Genomic DNA, 20,881 nt, shown 5'->3' on the forward strand with positions numbered 1-20,881 from the left:
TTTCTTCTGCCTCTCTCCCTTCTTGAAGGGAAGAGTGGAATGACATTTGCAACTTCCCAGTCTTCTGGATCCTTTACAGAATCTAGTGATTCTTGAAAGATCATTACTAATGCCTCCACAATCTCTTCAGCCATCCCCTTCAGAACCTGGAGATGTACACCATCTGGTCCAGGTGACTTATCTCCTGTCAGACCTTTCAGTTTCCCCAAGAACCTTCTCCCTAGTAATGGCAACTTCACACATTTCTGACCCCTGACACTCTGGAACTTCCACCATACAGGCAGTGTCTTTCACAGTGAAGGCTGATTGAAAATACTTGGTCATTTCATCTGCCATTTCCTTGATCCTCATTACTACCTCTCCAGCATCATTTTCCAGTGGTCTCGACTCTCTTTCACGCTTCATGTGTCTGAAGAAATCTAGGGGCGATCAGGTGCCAGTCAAGTGAAATACATGGTCAAGATCCTTGACTAACGGCAGTCACTCTCATCACCACTGGAAAATAGCTCTTTGGTCCTCCATTTCTGGGCGAAGGTTGTATTCAGGTCCAGAGCTGAGTGATCAGAATGCAATCCAAATGGGGTGATTAGGTTATCATGAGCTAGTACCACTTGAGAGCACCGTGAATGAAAGCTGCTGTCACACTGTTGATGACCGAGTACAGATGACTGGGGTGTAATTAATGGAATTGGGTTTGTCTGCTTTTTGTGAACAGGACATGCTGGGGCAATTTTCTACATTGTCTTATTGATGCCTGTGTTTTCATTTACTAGAACAACTTGGAAAGAGGAACAGTTAGTTCTGGAGTACAGGAAGTTAGGAGTACAGCTGGGATTCCATCTGATATAGCAGCCTTTGCTGTATCTACCATGTAAAGAACAAATTGGAAAACAGGTTTTTAATGACACTTGCAAGCTGCTTGCATGATCCTGGAAGTGAATTTGTGGGGGTGCCTTGGGATGTTTCAGACAATTTTTAAAGGCAGTTTTGCATGAATAACCATAAATATCTTTCAATTTCTGCTTCTACACCACAGTACTATGTTGAAAATGCTACTCTTTTAAACCATGCATAATTACACATCTCCACAGCATTACATGGGTCCCTGCTACTTCTAACATGTATCTAGATTGCTCAGACATGCATTAGTTCTTAGTGGTCCTTTTAAATCCTTTTCATAACTTTCCTACCAATCTGAGTCAAATTCTCGACATAACTCAGTTCCTCAAGTCCCAGGAACATCCATGAAAATCTCCTCTGCTCTCTTTCCACCTTAAATGTCATGTTGAAGTTGTATAAAACATTAGTTAAGCTGCACTTAAGAGTTTTGTATGCCATTCACTCGCCACACCACAGGAAGGATGTGGCAGCACTAGAGAGAGTGCAGAAAAAATTCACCGGGGAGTTGTAGATAAAAGAGAGATTGCACAGCCTGGATTCCTTCTCAATGGCTTGTGGGAGGCTGAAGGGTGACTTTACAGAGGCGTGTAAAATTATGAGAGTCAAAGAGAAGATAGGGCAGGGGAGTCTAGAATAAAACAGCACAGGTTTAAGGTGAGAGAAGTAAAAATTTCAAAGGAAGTTTGAGGGGAAGCTATTCCACACAGAATGGTGATGATCTGGAATGCGGTACCAGAAGGGATAGTGGAGGCAGTTACAATTACAACAGCTAGTGCAGCTATTAGTACAATGCTTTACAACACCAGCAATCACTGATCGGGGTTCAACTCCCACTGCTGTCTACAGGGAGTTTGTATGTTCTCCCTGTGACCATGTGTGTTCTCTCCAGGTACTCTGGTTTTCTCTCAAATCCAAAGATGTAGTTAGGGTTAGTAAGTTGCAGGTATGCTATGTTGGAGGGGTACTTGGATAGAAAAGGTATTGATGGTTATGGTCTTAATGCAGGCAAATAGGATTAGAAAAGGAAGGTCTCATGGTTGGCTGGAAGGACCAGCCTCTGTGCTGTACAATTCTAGAGTTCAAACCTAGGTGCAAACTCCTGCCCTGTAGTTCCCACTTTGGGGCATTTCTTGTTGAATCCGATTCTTTCAACCATCATTCTCTCAACTTTAGCAGCAAGAGTTTGATCAGTATTCCTCATTGTTCACTCAATATTCAGTCCATTCTCTGAAGTTCCAAACTAGAGTTTATGACATTGAAAGCATAATGCAAAAAAAAAGGCCCTTACTACTAATGCAGGGTTTTCTTCAGAAAACAGGGTTTGCTGTTAAAGTTAATTGGGGAACTAGTGATGTCAGTTCATGTTCACACAAGAGCCACTGGAAAATAAGACTGAGAACCCATAATGTACAATGAAGGTTCTAAAAGTGTCATCTTTACAAAACACTTCAAAATAAATGATAAACACCATTGTCTCAGATGAATATAAGAAAATATTATGAGTGAGTAACAATTGCCAGACCCAAAGCTCAGAGGACTTCTCCTTTCTCAGTAATGCTACCTTCTGTTTCCAAGTTATTGTTGGAAGTGAGTCCCTAACTCTTTCCATGTACCAGAAATTGTTTTTAGCTATCCAGGTATTTACTCAAGTTTACAGAGCACTGGGGATTAAATAAGCGACTTTATTTAAATTATTTCAGCTGATTGTTTGAAAATGCTTTCTTTTATTATCCATATTCCCATCAGAATTTGAAAATGACGATCCCTGATACATGTGACCAGCTACCTCAGAAGTGGTCTCACATACTCAGAGCATTGCTGCTGGATTCCATGGTCTGAAAAATGTAGATGCATTGAGTTAACCAAGTGTAACAAATGTGATTTCACCTTGCACACTTTCTTCAGGTCTACACACAAAGAATATACTGCACAACCTGTACAGCCCACAATCAAAACTGCAACTTTATATGTACTAATGAATAGGCAGATAGCCACATCCAGACTTCTGCATTGCTGTCTGTCCGCTAGAGACGGTATTACAAATTTGGTGTAGGTTTGCTTTTTGGTTGATAATACATGCTATATTGAGGTCACAAACAAATTTATTCCCTCTCTTTCAAACACAGCAAATCTCTAAACAGAAAAAAAAAAGAACAGGATAGACGGTTTTAGGCAGATTATAACTGCCAATCAGAAATATGCAGATCAGTTTAATGCTTTGTACAGGATGACTAAAGAACACATTATATACCCACAAAGATCAGTGTTCAGAGTTCACATTTGCTGGATCAGAAAGTAGTTCAAGGAGTAAAATCCATTTTGGGATGATATGAAGGGCTCACTGGTGTTTTCTGGAGTGGGGAAGGACATTTTCAAGGAAAACCTATTCTTTTCTAGATTTCTGTGGATCATAGAGAAAAAAAGAACAAGGTTGAACTTGTTAATCACTACTCACATTTATTTTGCAGCAAGCCACCAACAGAGGGAGTTAATTGGACTAGAGAAAATTAATTATGACATAAACAGTGAAACAGAGAAGCCTGATTACATTATAACACATAAACCTGTAAGACATAGAAGCAGAATTAGGCCATTTGGCCAATCAACCCACTCTACCATTCCATCATGGCCGATTTACTATCCCTCTCAATCCTGTTCTGCTGCCTTCTCCCCATAACCTTTGATACCCTTACTAATCACGAACCTATCAATCTCCGCTTTAAATATACCCTAGTGACTTGGAATCCACAGTCATCTGTTTCAATGAACTCCACAGATTCAGCACCCTCTGACTAAAGAAATTCCTCCTCATCTCTTTTCCAAAGGGCTGTCCTTCTATTCTGAGGCTGTGCCCACTGGTCGTAGACTTTCCCAGTGTAGGTAACATCCTCTCCACGTCCACTCCGTGTAGGCCTTTCAATATTCAATAGGTTTCAATGAGACTCCACGCCCCTTATTCTTCTGAACTCCAGCAAGTACAGGCCAAGAGCCATCAAATGCTCCTCAAATGTTAACCCTTTTATTCTCAGGATCATTCTCACGAACCTCCTCTGCAACCTCTCCATTGCCAGCACATCTTTTCTTAGATAAAGGGCCCAAAGCTGCACACAATATCCCAAGTGCATTCTGACCAATGACTTACAAAGCCTCAGCATTATATTCTTACTTTTATATTCTAGTCCTCTTGAAATGAATGCTAACATTCACCAACTCAGCCTGCAAGTTAACCAGTACTGTACGAGTATTCCCAAGTTCCTTTGCACCTTGCATTTCTGAATTTGCTTCCCCTTCGGAAAACAGTAATAAAGGTCTAGACTTCTATCATAGTGCATAACCATACATTTCCCTGCATTGTATTCCATCTGCCACTTCTTTGCCCGTGCCCCTAATCTGTCCAAGATCTTCTGCAGACGTCCTGCTTCCTCAGCACTACTCATACTCCATCTATCTTGCATCATCCGCAATCTTGGCTGCAAAACCATCAATTCCATCAACTAGATCACTGACATATAACATGAAAAGACACAATCCCAACACCAACACCTGCAGAACACCACTAGCTGATGGCAGACAACCAGAAAAGTCCCCCTTTATTCCCACACTTTGTCAGCTGCCAGTTAGCCAATCTTCTATCCACACGAGTATCTTTTCTGTAATAGCATGTGCTCTTGTTTAGTAATCTTGTGTGTGGCACCTTGTCAATGGCCTTCTGAAAATCCAAGTAAGCAACATCTACTGACATTACTTTGTCTATCCTGCTTGTTATTTCCTCAAAGAATTCTAACAGATTTGTCAGGCAAGACTTCCCTTTAAGGAAACTATGCTGATTTTGGTCTTTTTTATCATGTGCCTCCAAGTACCCTGAAACCTCATCCTTAGTAATGGACTCCAACATCTTACCAATCACTGAAGTCCGGCTAACTGGCCTATTAGTTCCTTTATTTAAGAAGGAAGGGAAACAAAAGAGTGGAATGACATTTGCAATATTCCAGAATCGAGTGAGTTTTAAAAGATCACTAACAATGCCTCCACAATCTCTTCAGCTCTGTCTTTCAGAACCCTGGGGTGTAGACCACCTGGTTCAGGTGACTTATCTACCTTTAAACCTTTCAGCTTTCCAAGCACATTTTCCTTAGTAATTGCAACTACACTCACTCTCGATTTCTGACAGGCTGCTGCTGTTTTCAACAGTGAAGACTGATGCAAAATACTTAAAAGTTTGACTATCATTTCTTTGTCCCCTTTATTATCTCTCCAGTGGTCTGATATCCATTCTTGTCTCCCTTTTACTCTTTATATATCTAAAAAAAATCTTTTGGTATCCTTTTTTATATTATTGACTTGCTTACCTTTACATTTAATCTTCTCTCTTCTTATTGTTTTTTTTTAAGTTGCCTTCTGTTGGTTTATAAAAGCTTCCCAATCCTCTAGTTTTCCATTCATTTTTCATCTCGTCTTGAAAACAGATACAGTATGTGCAACTTGAGAAGAGGAAATGTAATATGCCTATATTCACAGGAATGCCATGGCATTATAAATTATCTGCAATGCATGCTGTGTTGCAATGCAAAGGGCATCTTCACACCAAAATGCTGGAGGATTATACATTAGTTACTGCAAGCTCCATTAAAATCACCACCTTCCTAATAAATTTTAGTCCAATTTTTTTTTTGTTTAATTTCTTCCATTTACTTGCCAAATGGGTCTGTGAATATAGCTGATACTGAAGAGTTGTTGGGTAAAGAAGCTTTGAGATTGCTGATAGGCAATAGATTCTGAAATACTGGCTACATTCATAGACATAGAACAGCACCAATATAGTCCAAAATGTAATAACAGCTACAGTACATAGTTCCACTTGTTCCTCTAGTATCCATACTTTACATTCAACACTTGCAATTTTCAAGCACTTAAAACATACAAACTTTGAAAAACCTAGCATTTAAAAGCATGATATTGTTGGGTAGGAAGAAAATCTGACAGTAATAGTAATGGGCTCCTCGCTATAAATAGTAATAATGAGCCCCCTCTCCCCACCCGAGTCGCAGGGTAGCATAGTGGTTAGTGTAAATTATATTACGGTGCCAGCAACGCAGGTTCAGTTCCCTCTGCTATTTGTAAAGAGTTTGCTTATCCTCCCTGTGACCGCGTGGATTTCCCCTGTGTGCTCCGGTTTTCTCCCACATGCCAAAGACGTATGGGTTAGTAGATTATTATGTCACATGAGTGTAATCAGGCAGCACAGGATCGCTGTACTGGACGGGCCTGTACTGTGCTGTATCTCTAAGTAATATAAAACTTTAAAAAAACTATAATATTCAGAAACCTCCATCTAAAAGAGCATTTTAAACCACTATTAGGTTAAGTGAAAATTCCAGTAAGTTATTTTGAACTTAAGAGAATATCTAAAGTTGTTATATTTTGAAAACATTATCTTGAATGCCTGGATACATGACAGTATTCCTACATAAATAAAATATAGGAACTTTTATGACAAAATCAACAAATTAGCAAACAAGATTCAATGCAGCTTTGCTAAACACCCAAGTCCTGGGGTTTTGTGCACAATCATTACTAGTTCTTCAGTATCCTACCAAATTTCCTCCCCACAGACTAGAAATGATGAGCATTTTTACAAAAGCCCATATAATGATTGAGGAAATTCTGCTTACACTAAAGATATTTTTTGGCGTATGTCACCTTGCAATCAGTGAAGCATGGCTGATTCCACAGTGATTCAAAGCAGCTATCAAGAACATTTGCTTTAGCCATAGTATCTAACACCAAAGACAAAACTATTCTTGCCCTCTACTATGTCAGAAAATAATGAACTCGCCTTTTGTATGGCAACAGATTGCATGCAGAACTTTCCAAACTAAGAGCCCTTTAAGAGCTTTCATTTAACAAGTAATTACTAGAGGGAAGAAAAGCTGAATAAAAATATCAGTATAGCTTCCTGTTCCCCTTTTACTGGGGTCTTCAACAACTTCAATGGGCAGAAGCTTCACATGAAAGCAAGAACACTGAAGTGCAATGGTCCCGTCAATACTGCATGGAGTATCGTGTAATACGCTAGCTGAAATCCAAGGTGTTTTGATAAGGAGGACTAAGTCAAGGAGATACTCATACTAACTCCATGATTAACACAGCTACAGAATGGCAACAGAATAAAATGCTGGATCACCTAATAAAACAATAGCTCTCATTTTAAGTTTAAATCGTTACAAATCATTCCACAGCAGTCTTTGTACTTGAGCCAACTTATAGAATGGCAGTTGTACCCCAAGTGGCAAGGAATTTTCTGAGAATCAGGTTTTGATTCCCTGGTGGGTGTACACAGTATATCAAATTCAGTCTGTTCATTTTATTCCCTCTGTCCTTCCTGCTTGGTCCAGTTCGAGAATGCTCTGTGGGGCAATGTTAGGAAAACTTCCAAAAAGGAAATGACATTACTAAAGAAAATGGATAACTGTTACTATATTACAAGGTAGTTCCAATTCATGCAGAATTAAAGTGAAAATTCTTCAGAATTCCACCAGCTTTTAAAAACACAATCCACTCAGTACATGCTTCTCGTTCCTTCTCTCGGCTGTGGCACAGGAGTCAGCCTTCGGTTCCATCTTCTGTTGAAATCAAACCTACAGGTTAGTAATCTAGAAGGCTGGGCCAAGTTCATAATTTCCAAACACTGTTTTTACCTTGAGAAGATTGCCACTCTCATCTCTCCGTCCCCAAAATGAACAGGCTGTGATAAAGGCAGTAACAAATCTGTAGTACATTAATGAGCATCCAAGTAAAAGCGTTGTTGCATAACTGAACTGGTCAGCATGATTCCCAAACATCCCTCCCACCCACCTCTCCCTTGCTTCTGTCGGTATTTAAGCTTCTAATTTGAGTTGAGGCGACCGGCGTGTTTGTATTCAAAATCTTGAGAAAGGTTTCTCATCGCATTCTCCACCATCGACCGATGCATTATAGCTGGCAGGTAGATGAACGCGTAGATGAGCCAAAGCAGGAAGAGAGCCACAGCCAGGGGCAACGCCCAGTTAGTTATCAGAATTGTCTCATCGCACCGCGCCTGAATTGTAAGTTGGTGGATCGGAAGCGATGGCTGGTTAGTCTCAGGTTGTGCTGTAGAAGAACACATGCTCTCTCCCACCAACTGCTTCCTCTGTGCAAACTGCAGTGAACTGTGCCCCAAGACAGAATCAAGGAGAGTTGATGGTGATCTGTCTGTGGAACTGATTAAATGAGCGTTTATTTCTGTCTTCCAGATGCCAGTACATCATCATCATTTAGTTGTGTTTTGATCAGGAGTAGCTCCCCCCGTGTTGGTTTTAGACTCTTGTCGGAGGATTTTCTCTTCAGTTCTTGGAGAATTGGAGATTTGTGAATGTAAAGGAAACGAGACAGAAATGCAACATCACTAAGCCATGAGCTGAAGAGAGGGATTTTCAGATATAAGCAGATGAATTTGACCTTTGGAGTAACTGATCTCCAGACTGCACGTATTGAAATCACATGAATGTTACTATAAAAACCTACACCACAGAAATTGCAAAATTAAAATAAAAGCAGACTGTTGTCAATTTTCCTGTGTTATGATATTCACTGGGTTGAATACCTCAAGGTCTTAATGTCAGAAATTGAGTTAGTTTAATCCTTTCCTCTGATGGTGGAACTGCACCTCTGATTTACAGGCTTGTGGATCCAATCCACTATAGAGATCACACATGGGTGCTTAGATTCTCAGAGTGATAAAGCATGAAAACAGGCCCTTCAGCCCAACTTATCCATGCTGACCAAGATGTCTAAGTAAGTAGTCCCATTTGATTTCTAAACTGAGATTTTTTTTAATGACCAATTAAGGGACTACAGATACAAGATAGAAAATGGTGCAGAAAATAGAAGATCGGCCATTATCTTGTGCAATGGCAGTGCATACTCAAGGAACAGAAGAAGCCATTCCCCAATTTATTTATTTTCTATGCTCTTAAAACGTGGACCTCAAAGACAAAAAAAATCAATAAATTTTCCAAAGCTTACGGGAGAGCTTTGTCTCAGCAGGTTAAGTTTCAACTGTGCTTAGCCAATAGCACTCAACTCAGACAGTATGTTGTAGATTCAAATCCCATTCTACAGATTAGAGCACAAAATGCAAGCTCAGTCTCTAATGCAATGCAAGTTGATATAAATCCAAGGTCTTGCCTGTCTCATTAGCTGATCTGAAGGATCCAAGCTCTTACAGTTTTTGAGGACCCATGGTCTCTGGAGCTGAGATGCAGCTCTATCCTAGCTCAGTATTACAGTGATGCACCAATCAAGGCTGATGTTGAGCAATATTATAGAGATGGAAAAGGCGATAGCTTCCAGGACACAAGGTTTAAAACTGCACTCCATTTCAAGATATGAAGATGACCAATGATTATTTTTCATTCATCCAGTTACCAGGGAATGGAAAATGTCTTGGAATCAAAGAGTTCTTAGACACAAAAATGATGGTTGTTTTTTTTGAATATTTAACTACAGGAACGATATGTTCGCCCTATAATGGATGTGAGTTGGACAATTTGGGTGCGTGTTTGTCGTTGCAACACCCTTTGAGTTCAGACAATGTCAGCAAGCCCAAGAACAGATCTTGGACTTCAGGAAGGGGAAGCTAGAGAACAGACACCAGTCCTCACTGAGGAATCAGCGGTGGAAAGGATAAACAGCTTTAACTTCTGAATGGTCCATAAACTCATGAACACTGCCACATTATTTTCTTTTGCACTATTTATTTACTTTGTAATCTAGAGGAATTTTATATCTCTGGACTGCCACAAAACAACAGATTTCACATCATGTATGACAGTGATACCTGGTTCTCATTCTGAGTGGAGGGGCCAACACAAGTGACGGTGAAGAGAGTGACATTAATAGACTAATGATAGTTACTGCATGTTTCTGGAGGAGGCAGTATTTAAATTAGAAACCAATGTTGACTTGGACTTGGGAAGAGAAGTCATGTCCATGCTCAGGATGAACAATGAAATGGGATAAGTGCAGCTGACTGAGTGGTATTAGAGAAGGATAACTTTGATTTCTATTTTAGCTCTGTGGCAGGTTTGGCAATCCATATTGGATGGATTCAAACGAGGAAGTTAGAGCTGAGGGTGCTTATTTTGTAAGAAGAGGAATAATCCTTCCAGATTTGGTAAAAGAAAAATTCCTAACTTCAGTAGAAGGCTATATCTATCAATTTCAGATACCAAGATATAGCAGATTATAGAATTTGGAACAAAATAAAACAAGCCGCTGGAGGCACTCGGCAGATCAAGTAGGATCTATGTAAGCAAAGGGAGATTCAGTGATTTGGGTCAAGAACCTGTATGGAGACTGTGTCTACAGGGAAAATAGTCATTGTAAAAAGGTGAGTTAGAGGGGCGAGGCAAGGGCTGTCTGGTGACAGGTGGAACCAGGTGAAGAGGAAGATGATACACAGAAAGGACTAGATGGAGGGGGTGGGCAGCATTCAAACAAGGATCCAGTGACTGGAAGGTGACAGGTAAGAAAACAGGAGGAAAAAGAAGCAGATGGAACCACAAAAGGAAAGGGAGGGTGGAAGCAGAAATAGAAGTTGGAAGGTAACATGGAAGCAAGAGACCACAGACAGTGAAATCTTATAAATAAGGAAGGTGAGAAGTGGAATCAGAAAGGGGAGGGAAGAAGGCCAGAAGGAAGTTAACACCCTGAACTTCCAACAGTTAGTTACTCCATTATCGGTAGTGCCATGCGTAATGGTATCATGTCTGGCTAATGCATGCAATTACTCAGCCCCCACCAGAGAGTGCTCCATTCTGTTCTTCCACTTGCAGGCAGACAACTGAACCCTAAAGGAATGCAGCTTTGATCCTTCCAAACAAAACTGTTGACTATTGAACAAATAAAAGCAAAGGATTAAGTACTCAGTTGGAGCCAACAGGAAGTACACTCAAATGACTTTGCAAGCTGTCCACTTCTGTATAAATGTCATGCAAGTGATTTATCATCTATCTCGTTTCCAGTTGCAAGGTAACTCGTGCATATTACAATACTGGAAACTCAGCAGCTTGTCAATAATTGGTGTAATTACTTGACTTGAGAGGAACACCAACAACAGAGGCTGTGTACAAGAATGGCCAGAGTCTACTTCCTAAGGAGACTGAGGTCCTTTGAAGTCTGTAGGCCTTTCCTTCACATGTTCTACCAGTCTGTTGTCACCAGAACAATCTTCTATGCGGTGGTGTACTGGGGCAATGGCATCAACACGGGTGATGCCAACCGGCTCAATAAACTGTTTAGAAAGACTGGCATTGTTATAGGAGTCAACCTGGACATACTGGAGGCTGTGGTAGAACAAAGGACCCTACAGAAAATCTGGATAATTCTGGACAATCTTTCTCACCCTCCGCATGTCACCTTGGCTAAACAAAGGAGCACTTTTAGTAATAGACTAAGACAACTGCACTGCTCCAAAGAGCACTATAGGAAGTCATTCTTATCCTCAGTCATTAGGCTCTACAATGAATCAACCTATAGCCAGGCTAGTGATGACTCCCCCCCCCCCCCCACCCCACCGTCAGACTGAGGTAGCATTTTTTAAAATTCTTTCTTACTTCTCTTCTAATATTTGTATATTTTGTATATCTGTGCACTTCTAATGCTACTGCAACACTGTAATTTCCTTTGGGATCAATAAAGTATCTATCTATCTCTCTAATAGAGAAGTACACTTCAAAATAATATACGAGTATGATTACACTGAAAATACTTGGGCAGATTAACCACAAGATTATGAGGAGTGACAGCTGTTTCTTGCACAGGCCCAAGGGCAGTTGTACTTTGTAATAATATGGTGCAGGAGCTTTTCAGTTTGATCACAGACTAATTATACAGTGGCTACAGTAAATAACAAGAGGATCCGACTTGAAATAAATTAGAACAGTTAAAGCTGCTGTCAGGAGCAAAACAGGATTTGTTAGTGCCTGCCAGCATCCCCTGGAAGATACAGTAAGAAAAGTGATTAACACCCATACTAAATTTGAACAAATTTAGCAAATTTGTAGATGTATTTTTGTTTTAACAACATTGAACTCAGGAGATACCAGAACAGGATGGAAATGCATCTCATTTCATATCATAATATTTTTCAGGAGTGGTTTTATTGCAGCATCTTCTTCAAATCATTATTATTATTATTATGGGATTTGTTTATTCCCTAGTCTTTAATATCAGTTGAAGAACATGATGAGACCAATTATGTGTAATGGTGGCTCTCTCCCTTATCATTCAACTGGCTAACAAACCTGGAACTGTTTGGATTGATTGTCAAATGTACTATGTTAAGCATTTCAAAGTACTTTGAGGCATCTGAAGGATGTTGGAAATACTTTTGTCAACAAATGAGGGAAAGGAACAGTCCATCTGTAGATGAGCTTATACAATAGTTATTATTCACCAGGTTGTGACTTTTCTACTTTTGCATTATTTCCCAGACACTATGCAAACTCTTTGAAGGCTTTCCAGCTGTGATGTCTTTCTCAATAATGCATCCTGTTGACTTGTGTAGTATTCAAGCATTTTTCCCCAATTTTTTTGATGACTTTGAAATACATTGGTTAGATGCAAAGAGAACTCTCGTCATGTTGATGCAGTAGTCCACATACCCTAACAAAGGGCAACCTACCACAGGGGCTTTATTAACATAGCTGTTGGAACAGCAACCAAAGAGTACCAAAAAACCTCACAAACCAAATTTGGCCATTTGACGCAAAAGTCAGATAACCTAATGATAGATTTAAATGGAATTTGCTCAATCTACTCCAGATCTACCAATTTCCTAGACTATAACACATCTTGAACTTCCAAGTCCTGATAACCATAACACTACTGGAAGCTATTTTTGATGACACTGAGAGTAAAGTGCAAATATAAATTGCTGCAGCTAACCAGAACAGGACTCAGGTTACTGCTCTTCTGGTTCCTCTCTCTGAACTTCAACTTGCTTGTTGAAAGAAAACCCAAAACAATTCCAATCAAAAAATATACTTTTATGCTTTGATAAGGCTAAACTTGATCCCAGAATGCAGACATGCATGACAGTGATTCCACTCACTGTACCCCTTTCACTAATTCATCTAGCAGACCAATTGCTCTCTGTGCTTTTTAGGAGACTTTATGTAGAATTTACAGCACAGGAGCCACATTTTACAACACAAACCCCTATTCAGCCCAATCTAGTATTTGTACTCTGTACTATCCTACTCAATCTAATGCCTTCTGCATTTCCTGTTATTCCTTTCCATTTCATCTACTTACTTGGTTCTCCCATTGCTAACTGCCTCAACTGCTTTTAATAGCAAGTTCCATATTCTAAGCAAGTGATGCAACTAGTAGAAACAGTGAGTCACAGATCCAGAGAACCACACCCAATCCTGACTTCAGCTCCTGTCTGTGTGGAGTTTGCACGTTCTCCCTTTGATTGCTGTGTTTCCTCCGGGTGCCCGGTTTTTTTTTTAACCATATTACCAACACGTATAGGTTGGGCAGCCCAACTGGTCACTGTAAATTGTCCCTAGTGGGTAGGTTTGTGGTAGAATCTGGGAGAGTTATGAGTATGTGGGGGAGAGCAAAATGTGAGATTGATATTGGATTAGCGTAATTGGAGGGTGGTGGGGAAGCTGATGGTCAGCACGAACTTGCTGGGCTGAAGGGCCCGTTTCTGTACTGTATGACTCCACAAACTCAAGCGGGTTTCTCCTCAATAACTTTTTTATTTGTCAATTATGTTACATTAACACACACACACACACACACACACACACACACACCTATGAAGGGAGTAAACAGTCGACGTTTCTGGGGGCAGGGGAAGCGGAAACAGTACAAAGCTGGCACATGATAGGTGAGATCAGGTGAGGAAGAAAGTAGGTGGGTGGCAGACAGGGATGAAGCAAGAAGCTGGGAGTACATAGGTGGAAGATGTAAAGACCAAATAGGAGAGAACAGTGGACTATGGAAGAAAAGGAGAGGAGGGAAACTAAAATCGTTATATTATCGACTTCAACTAAGAACAGTCTCCATGTAGAAATTTCTGTGTTAAATCCTTACATAACCTTGAAGATCTCTATCACATCCTTTCTTGAACCTCCTCTGAGAGAAAATGGCTACTGTAGTCTTCATCTTTCAGAGTAATAATAATAATAATAATAATCTTGTTTAGTTCTGGAATTCCACAGATTAAGATGAGTACAGGTGGGTGGTGGTTTGAGTAGAACATAAATACTAGCACAATTTAATTGGGCCAAGTGGTCTGTTTCCTTGCTAGAAACTTTTGCAATGTATGGAATTCTTGTAAACCTATTTGCTACATTCTGTAGTACTTAAATGTTTTTTCCAAAATGTAATTAGTATACAAATGAGCCTGGGGCACATCCAGGAGTACTATTATCAGCTCCTTTAAGGTTTAGATAACCTGAAATAAGGATACGTCCTCTCCCAGATTTAATTATAAACTAGTTAAAAAGCAGTTGAAACCATAGCATGAGGGGAGTTTCTTCTTCCCTTTAATAGGCAGAAGAGCAACAAAAGAAAGTAAAAATAAAAATCAGCAGTCCACCAGAGCTCAACCACACCTTAAATTACTAATGAAAACATTTGTTCTATAATTAGCTTGCAACTTCAGCTCTGAACAGAAAATGTATTTCTTTTATATTAGAGTAAATATGCTAATCTATTTATTTAGATATCTGCTCATTTATCTATTTATTTAATTAGTAATACAGTGCAGAACAGGCTCTTCCGACCCAATGAGCTGCACAGCCTAGCAATCCACCAACTTAACCCTAGCCTAATCACATTACAATTTACAATGACCAATTAACAAATAAATAATTTTTATATTTTATTATATCATTATTATAAAATTTATATAATTTCAGGCAGATGGTGCTTGTCAGCTGTGGTTAGAACTCATCCAGAAGGAGAACCCTGATCTTAGATCTTCGCTGCCTTTGGCTAAACCCACTCATGGGGTAGGCTTCTAGAGTAAAGCCCAAGGAAAAATCCAGAGCTGGAGCCCCAAAGGTAATCCTACGTCGAGTTCAATGCTGACTGGCAATTCCTGCAACACCACTGGTACCAAACTGTATCCGTCTCTGCCGTTCCTTTAGATTCAGCAGCTCTGTGGAGAGGGGGAGCCTGATGCATGGGCAACAGCTTGCTCTCCATATTGTACTGCTCGGGCTTACATTATTGACTGAACGTAGACAGCTAGGGTGATCCATGGACGACCCCAACCAATGGAGGACATCTCTAATTAATATAATATTATTGTTTAATATATAATAAACTATCATATCTCATAAATAATCAAATAAATAAATAATACAAATATGTGAATAAAGTTGATCCTTGACAGGAAACTCATTCAAGAAAACATTTTAAATCCACAATTTGAATAGTGACTGGTATTTTGAGACCATCTAGACCAGGGGTTCCCAATTTGGAGCCTAGACCCCTTGCTTAATGATATTGGTCCATGGCATAAAAAAAGCTCAGGAACCCCTGATCTAGATCCTAAGATTGAAAGGCACCCTATTCTAGCCTCCTGCAACTCATGATCTTGGTTTCTATCACTGTCAGCCATGCGTTCAACTACCTGAGCATTAAGGTTGTCAAGTTTCTTAAAGCAACTTCAGCCTACCCAACCACTTTCATTCAATATGCCTGCTGCCTTGGATCCACTTTATCTCTAGTGGGTAAAGATTCAAACACCTTTGGGAAGTAATCCTTGCTTGTTCCCAAACAAAAAACATTAAAGGAAAGGATCATTAACCAAGTGAAACTTCAACTCTACCATAGAGTCCATACGTCCAGTCTTTACCTCATGCTAAGTGGTCCCAGAATGGATGGGACCAGCTATGAACAGAGAGGACAAACTCAATGGGCAACACAGCATGGAAAATTTGGGCCAAAGGGGTTTCCATGTTATATGACTCTCTAACTCCTGTGAATAGATTTGGCAGCATAAAACTGGGTATTCACGAGATGTATGAAAGCAGCAGTAGAAACATACACCTCCTCAATCTATTATCTCATGGAATCTCTCATTCTATCATTACAAGTCAGGGGAAATCAATTTTGGTTCATTGAGGAACGTACGTACAAGGCAATTCCAAGAGCAAGACAAGGCATGCATAAAAATAACTATGAAACTGGTGAAGCTGTAACGCAGGATTCCCAGCATACTAGATAGCAAAAACCAGCATCAAGAGACAAAGGGAAGAGAACTCGGAACCAATGATCAGATCAATGCTCTGCAGTCCCATCACCTATTGTCATGGATAGTGGTTAAATAGCAAATGAAAATAGAAAGCTTGAAGATTTCCATTCTCATTCATGCAAGACCCCGGGTATTAGCACCAAGCCAAAACTGAAGCACTTGCAAATACTGCATATCCAACCACAAGTGCTGATTGGATGATCCACATTGCCTTCCTCCCAGAATCCTTGAATCCATGGAAGCCAGTTTTTACAACAATGTCAAGAGATGCCCAAGAGCACTGGATACAGCAAAGGCTAGGGGACCAGACTTCAAACACAATGAGTCTGCACCTCTCACCAAGCTGTTCCAGTACAGTTACAACACTGACACCCACCTGACAAAGAATAAAAGTGCCCCAATGTTTCTAAGGCAAAACCAGTTTGGTTCATTACCATCAATAAATCTTTTGGAAAGAGATTAAATACATTCTTAACTATACTATCAATTAGCACTGGTTCATCACTAACCAGTTTTCTAGACCTCGGCACAGTTTTGGTTCAAACATGGATTGAAGGGCTGAATTCCAGCGGCAAGGTGAAAGCGACTGCCATTCACATCAAGGCAGCATTTGACTGAATGTTGCTTTAAAGAGCCCTAATAGAATTTATGTCAATGGGCATTAAAGGATATGAAACTCTTATGGTGAGAGTCATAGTCACACAAAGATAGATGGCTATGGTCTTTGGAGGTTAATCATCTCAGCCCCTGGAGTCCTTCAGAACAGAGGGCTAGCTCCAACCATTTCCATCTCTTTCACCAATGATCTTCCTTCCATCATCAAGTAGGTTTGTTTGGTCTTAATGGCTAGAGTACAGCTGGGCTACTCAACCAAACCTTTCGAATTTTTAATACCTAACACCAAGAGTGACATGAGTAGCAAGTGCACTGGAACACCTCTAGGATCCACCCCCCAAAGCCACACACTATTTGGAGTTGAAATGTATTTCCAGTTCAAGGTTATCAAGTCTAAATCCTGGATCTCCATGCCCAACAACACAAAGGGAGCACTGTATTTTCACTGGAAGGCCTGCAGCTGTTGAAGAGGTCAACTCAGTTCTAGCTTTTCAAGGGCAATTAAAGATGAGGATTGAATGCTTGCCTCATCTAGATTCTGAAAAAAAAAATCATAATTTGCCCACAACAGCACACTCCAATGGTGTGTAAAAGCAGGAATCTCAACTCATCTTTTCACATCATCACTCAGGAAACTGAAGCCACTTAAATATTCGTGACTGCTTCACCAGCAGCAATCAATACAGTCCACACTGGGAAATGAAACCTACTGGTAGGTTATGTTTGACCTTTTAAGGTATGGCAAGGGTCTGTATTAGTCTCAAATCCAGGGCTTGTCAAGGACTGAATTTTCAATATCTGAACTATTTCAATGTGGATAAACCCCTCTGGCCTCAGTATAACTTACTTTATTACATTTTAAAGAAAACATCACATAACTACTATCAACTTATCCAATAAAGTTGTTAGGCTCAAGCCACTCCTAGAAGCATTTAAACTTGTCTTCAAGTAATTTTTCTAGTTTATACATTCAGCTTTGCCAGGAGACGTAGGAATATTTAAACCGATTGTGATTTTTACCTAATACAATGAACAGAAATTTGAGAAAATAGAAACGATGCTTACGGATCTAATAAGTAGATGTACTGTCCCTCAGGCGTCCGCTCCTGGTGATACGTAAGGTTGTAAGACAGCATGGCTCCTATTAGGTCAGCTAGCTGCTGCTTCTCTCTGGTGCTATATAGCTGGGTATTTACCTGCAACAAAGGTTTTGCAGTACATTACCATAAGCCTCCAAGCAGAATAAAAAATTGTCCTCTTTTAAACATACAAGTTGGATCCTTTTTGTTCAAATTGTTTTTTTACTGTAAAAATGTGTTTAATGGGTGTTTTTTTCCCTTGTGAATGCTGCTTTTATGATGCCTGCAATGCTACCATGAATAAGTTTTTTCATTGCACCTGCACATACACATATTTGTACATAAACTTCACCTTGACCTTGAAAGTTGCTCTTAAATCCAAAGTAGCTACTCACAAGACACACTCGTGGAGCATGGGAGTAGTGCTCTGGATGACAAATCTCAATCAGGATTTTGTATTTGAATGGAACAAATGCTGTTCAGCAACATGAACAGTTGAAATCCCACTTAATATCCCTTTCAACCTCTACATATTGTAAGGCGACACAAGAGACTGCAAACTAATGACAAAAGCAAAACACAGTGGATGGTAGTGATGGTGCTTTATTACCAATTTTAAGTTTCCCTCTTGTGACCAATTTTTAAGGTTCTAATCGTCAAAGGTACGGCCCTCCCTTTGCCTTAGTCCAAGATTCTTCAAATTAACCATCCTTACCGCTAAACAATTATTAGCATATATACTTAGCAAACACCAGCAATGTTATTATTTTACATAATCCTAAATGTTGTGTCCCAATGTCTGCAACGTTGTAGAGGAAACAAAAAATTCTGTTCATCAGCAGTTGGATTTTTATGAAAACATCTGCAGGACATGCAAAACCTCTTCCATTTTAATGACTTTTTTGTATTATTAAAAGAACACAATGAGTACATTTATCAATTCGCTCCATTTCCATATTAATTCTGCAAGACAATTTTAGTTGAACCTTTAATCTTTGCAAATCCCTGAGCAAGCAGAACTGACTAACAGAGAGCCAAAAAAAAAAATTGGCTCTCCAGGGTCAAGGACAATTTACATGAGCACATATAACACCATGAAGGCAAACAGCATCAGGAAAGCTTCTGTTTTCCCATACACGTAAAACAGACCCACTAGAAAATCTTAGATAGATCTTGGCAACACTCTGCTCCGAAGGATACCTTCAGTCTTCAAACTCAAACCCATCTTTTACCATAAATGGCGCAGCTGGTGTAAATTACATACAGGGGAGCATCTCAGAGTCAGCACAGGCTCTGAAACTTGTGATATCTTCTACTCATTCCTCAATGTCAAATGGTTTTTCACCTACAAGATAAAAATGTGTGCTTACCGGCTTGTGTAAAACTCACTAAGCACAGCATTTATGCATGTCAAGTACTAGCTTAATGGTCATTCAACCACATATGAATACCCATGAATACAGCTAAATGAAACAGCATTACTCTGGGGCTAAGGTGCAAAACAGTAGTAACAGTCATACACAGCACAAGGCACATACAGCACAGATAAGACAGCAAGCACATACAAGATATCAGTAAAATGCAGTCACATAAAAAATATAATCCAAGACCCTGAGTCCTATGAATGTTGCAGCTGTCTGCAGCTGAACACAACATATCTTGTCTTCTGCTGTGTGAACACTGGGGGTCAACCCCAACTCCAGCATGGATGGAGTGCCACATCTCCTCCGTCACTTTGGTGGAGCGCCCAACCCAACACCTACCCCTGGGTGGCTGCAAACAGGTGACACTGCGGCTCGAGGCCTAGTCAACTGTCTACCAATAAACCAATGAACTGTACTTGCAGCATTCCATGTTAACAATGTCCAACAGGGTCTTGTAGTCACAAGAAATGTAAATCCTTTCTAAAAGTGAAATGGAACCAAATTTTTAAACAGTCAAATACAACACAAAGCTGTTTTTGTATGTTCAGCTGACCTGCCAAAGACACATCTACTTAACTTTAAAAAATTTTTGACTTCTTGTCCTTCATCTTTTTAGGGGTTAATTTTTCCCACCCCCATGAGGAACATCTTCAACTTTAAAGTCCTAGTAAAGTCCAGTACTTTATATTGTCCCAGTCATTTTTGCTGACATCACTGTAATAAAGCTCCCTTTCGTGTTCCACATAATCATTGAAATCATCATACGGCAGGCAAAATGCTCACAATCAAAGAACACAATTGCATGTATCAGCCAAAATGTGACAACAAATAGCGACTATATGACTATCAATTTGGACCATAGTTCACTAGAGCAGAATTATTCAGCCATTGAGTCTGCACCACCATTTGATCGTCGTCGTCTGAACCCTTAGTGCCTAGGTGGCACATGGGGCCTCACTATTTGATCACGGACGATTTACTTTCTCTCTCAACCCCATTCACCTGAATTCTCCCCACAACCTTAGACATCTTTACTAATGAAAAACCTTTCAAGCTCTGACTTAAACAAACCCGAAGACTTGGCCTCCACAGGTGTCTGTGGCAATGAATTCTACAGATTCACCACCTTCTGGCTGAAGAACTTGCTTCTCATTGTTGTTCTAAAGGTACATCCTTTGATTCTGAGGTGGTGTCCTCTGGCCCTAGACTCTTCTACTAACGGAGACATCTTCTCGACATCCACTCTATCTAGACCTTTGAACATTTGGTAGATTTCAGTGACCCCTCCCCCCATTGTTCTAAACTCCAGTGCATACAGACCCAGAGCCATCAAAAGCATCTCAATATGTTAACTCTTTCATTCCTGGGATTATTATCGTAAACCACCTCTGGACCCTCTCCAGCGCCTTTCTTAGATAAGAAGCCCAAAACTGATTACAATATTCCAAAAGAAGTCTGACCAATGTCTTAAGACCCTTCTGAAATGAATGTCAACATTGCGTTTGCCTTCCTTACTATCAACTCAACCAGTAAGTTACCCTTTAGGGATCCTGCACCTG

The 20,881-nt window shown here is 40.0% G+C and overlaps 1 protein-coding gene across 1 annotated transcript in view; it reads right to left on the reverse strand.

Moving 5' to 3' along the window:
* chtf18 (CTF18, chromosome transmission fidelity factor 18 homolog (S. cerevisiae)) overlaps positions 1-20,881 on the reverse strand; it is a 99,957-nt gene that overhangs the window by 24,656 nt on the left and 54,420 nt on the right. The window contains exon 18 of the mRNA XM_073060713.1: positions 17,885-18,015. Within this exon, the coding sequence (XP_072916814.1) occupies positions 17,885-18,015 (131 nt within the window). The remainder of the gene's footprint in view (positions 1-17,884; positions 18,016-20,881) is intronic.

The sequence above is a fragment of the Hemitrygon akajei genome, chromosome 11, assembly GCF_048418815.1.
Source record: "Hemitrygon akajei chromosome 11, sHemAka1.3, whole genome shotgun sequence".
Taxonomy (NCBI): domain Eukaryota; kingdom Metazoa; phylum Chordata; class Chondrichthyes; order Myliobatiformes; family Dasyatidae; genus Hemitrygon; species Hemitrygon akajei.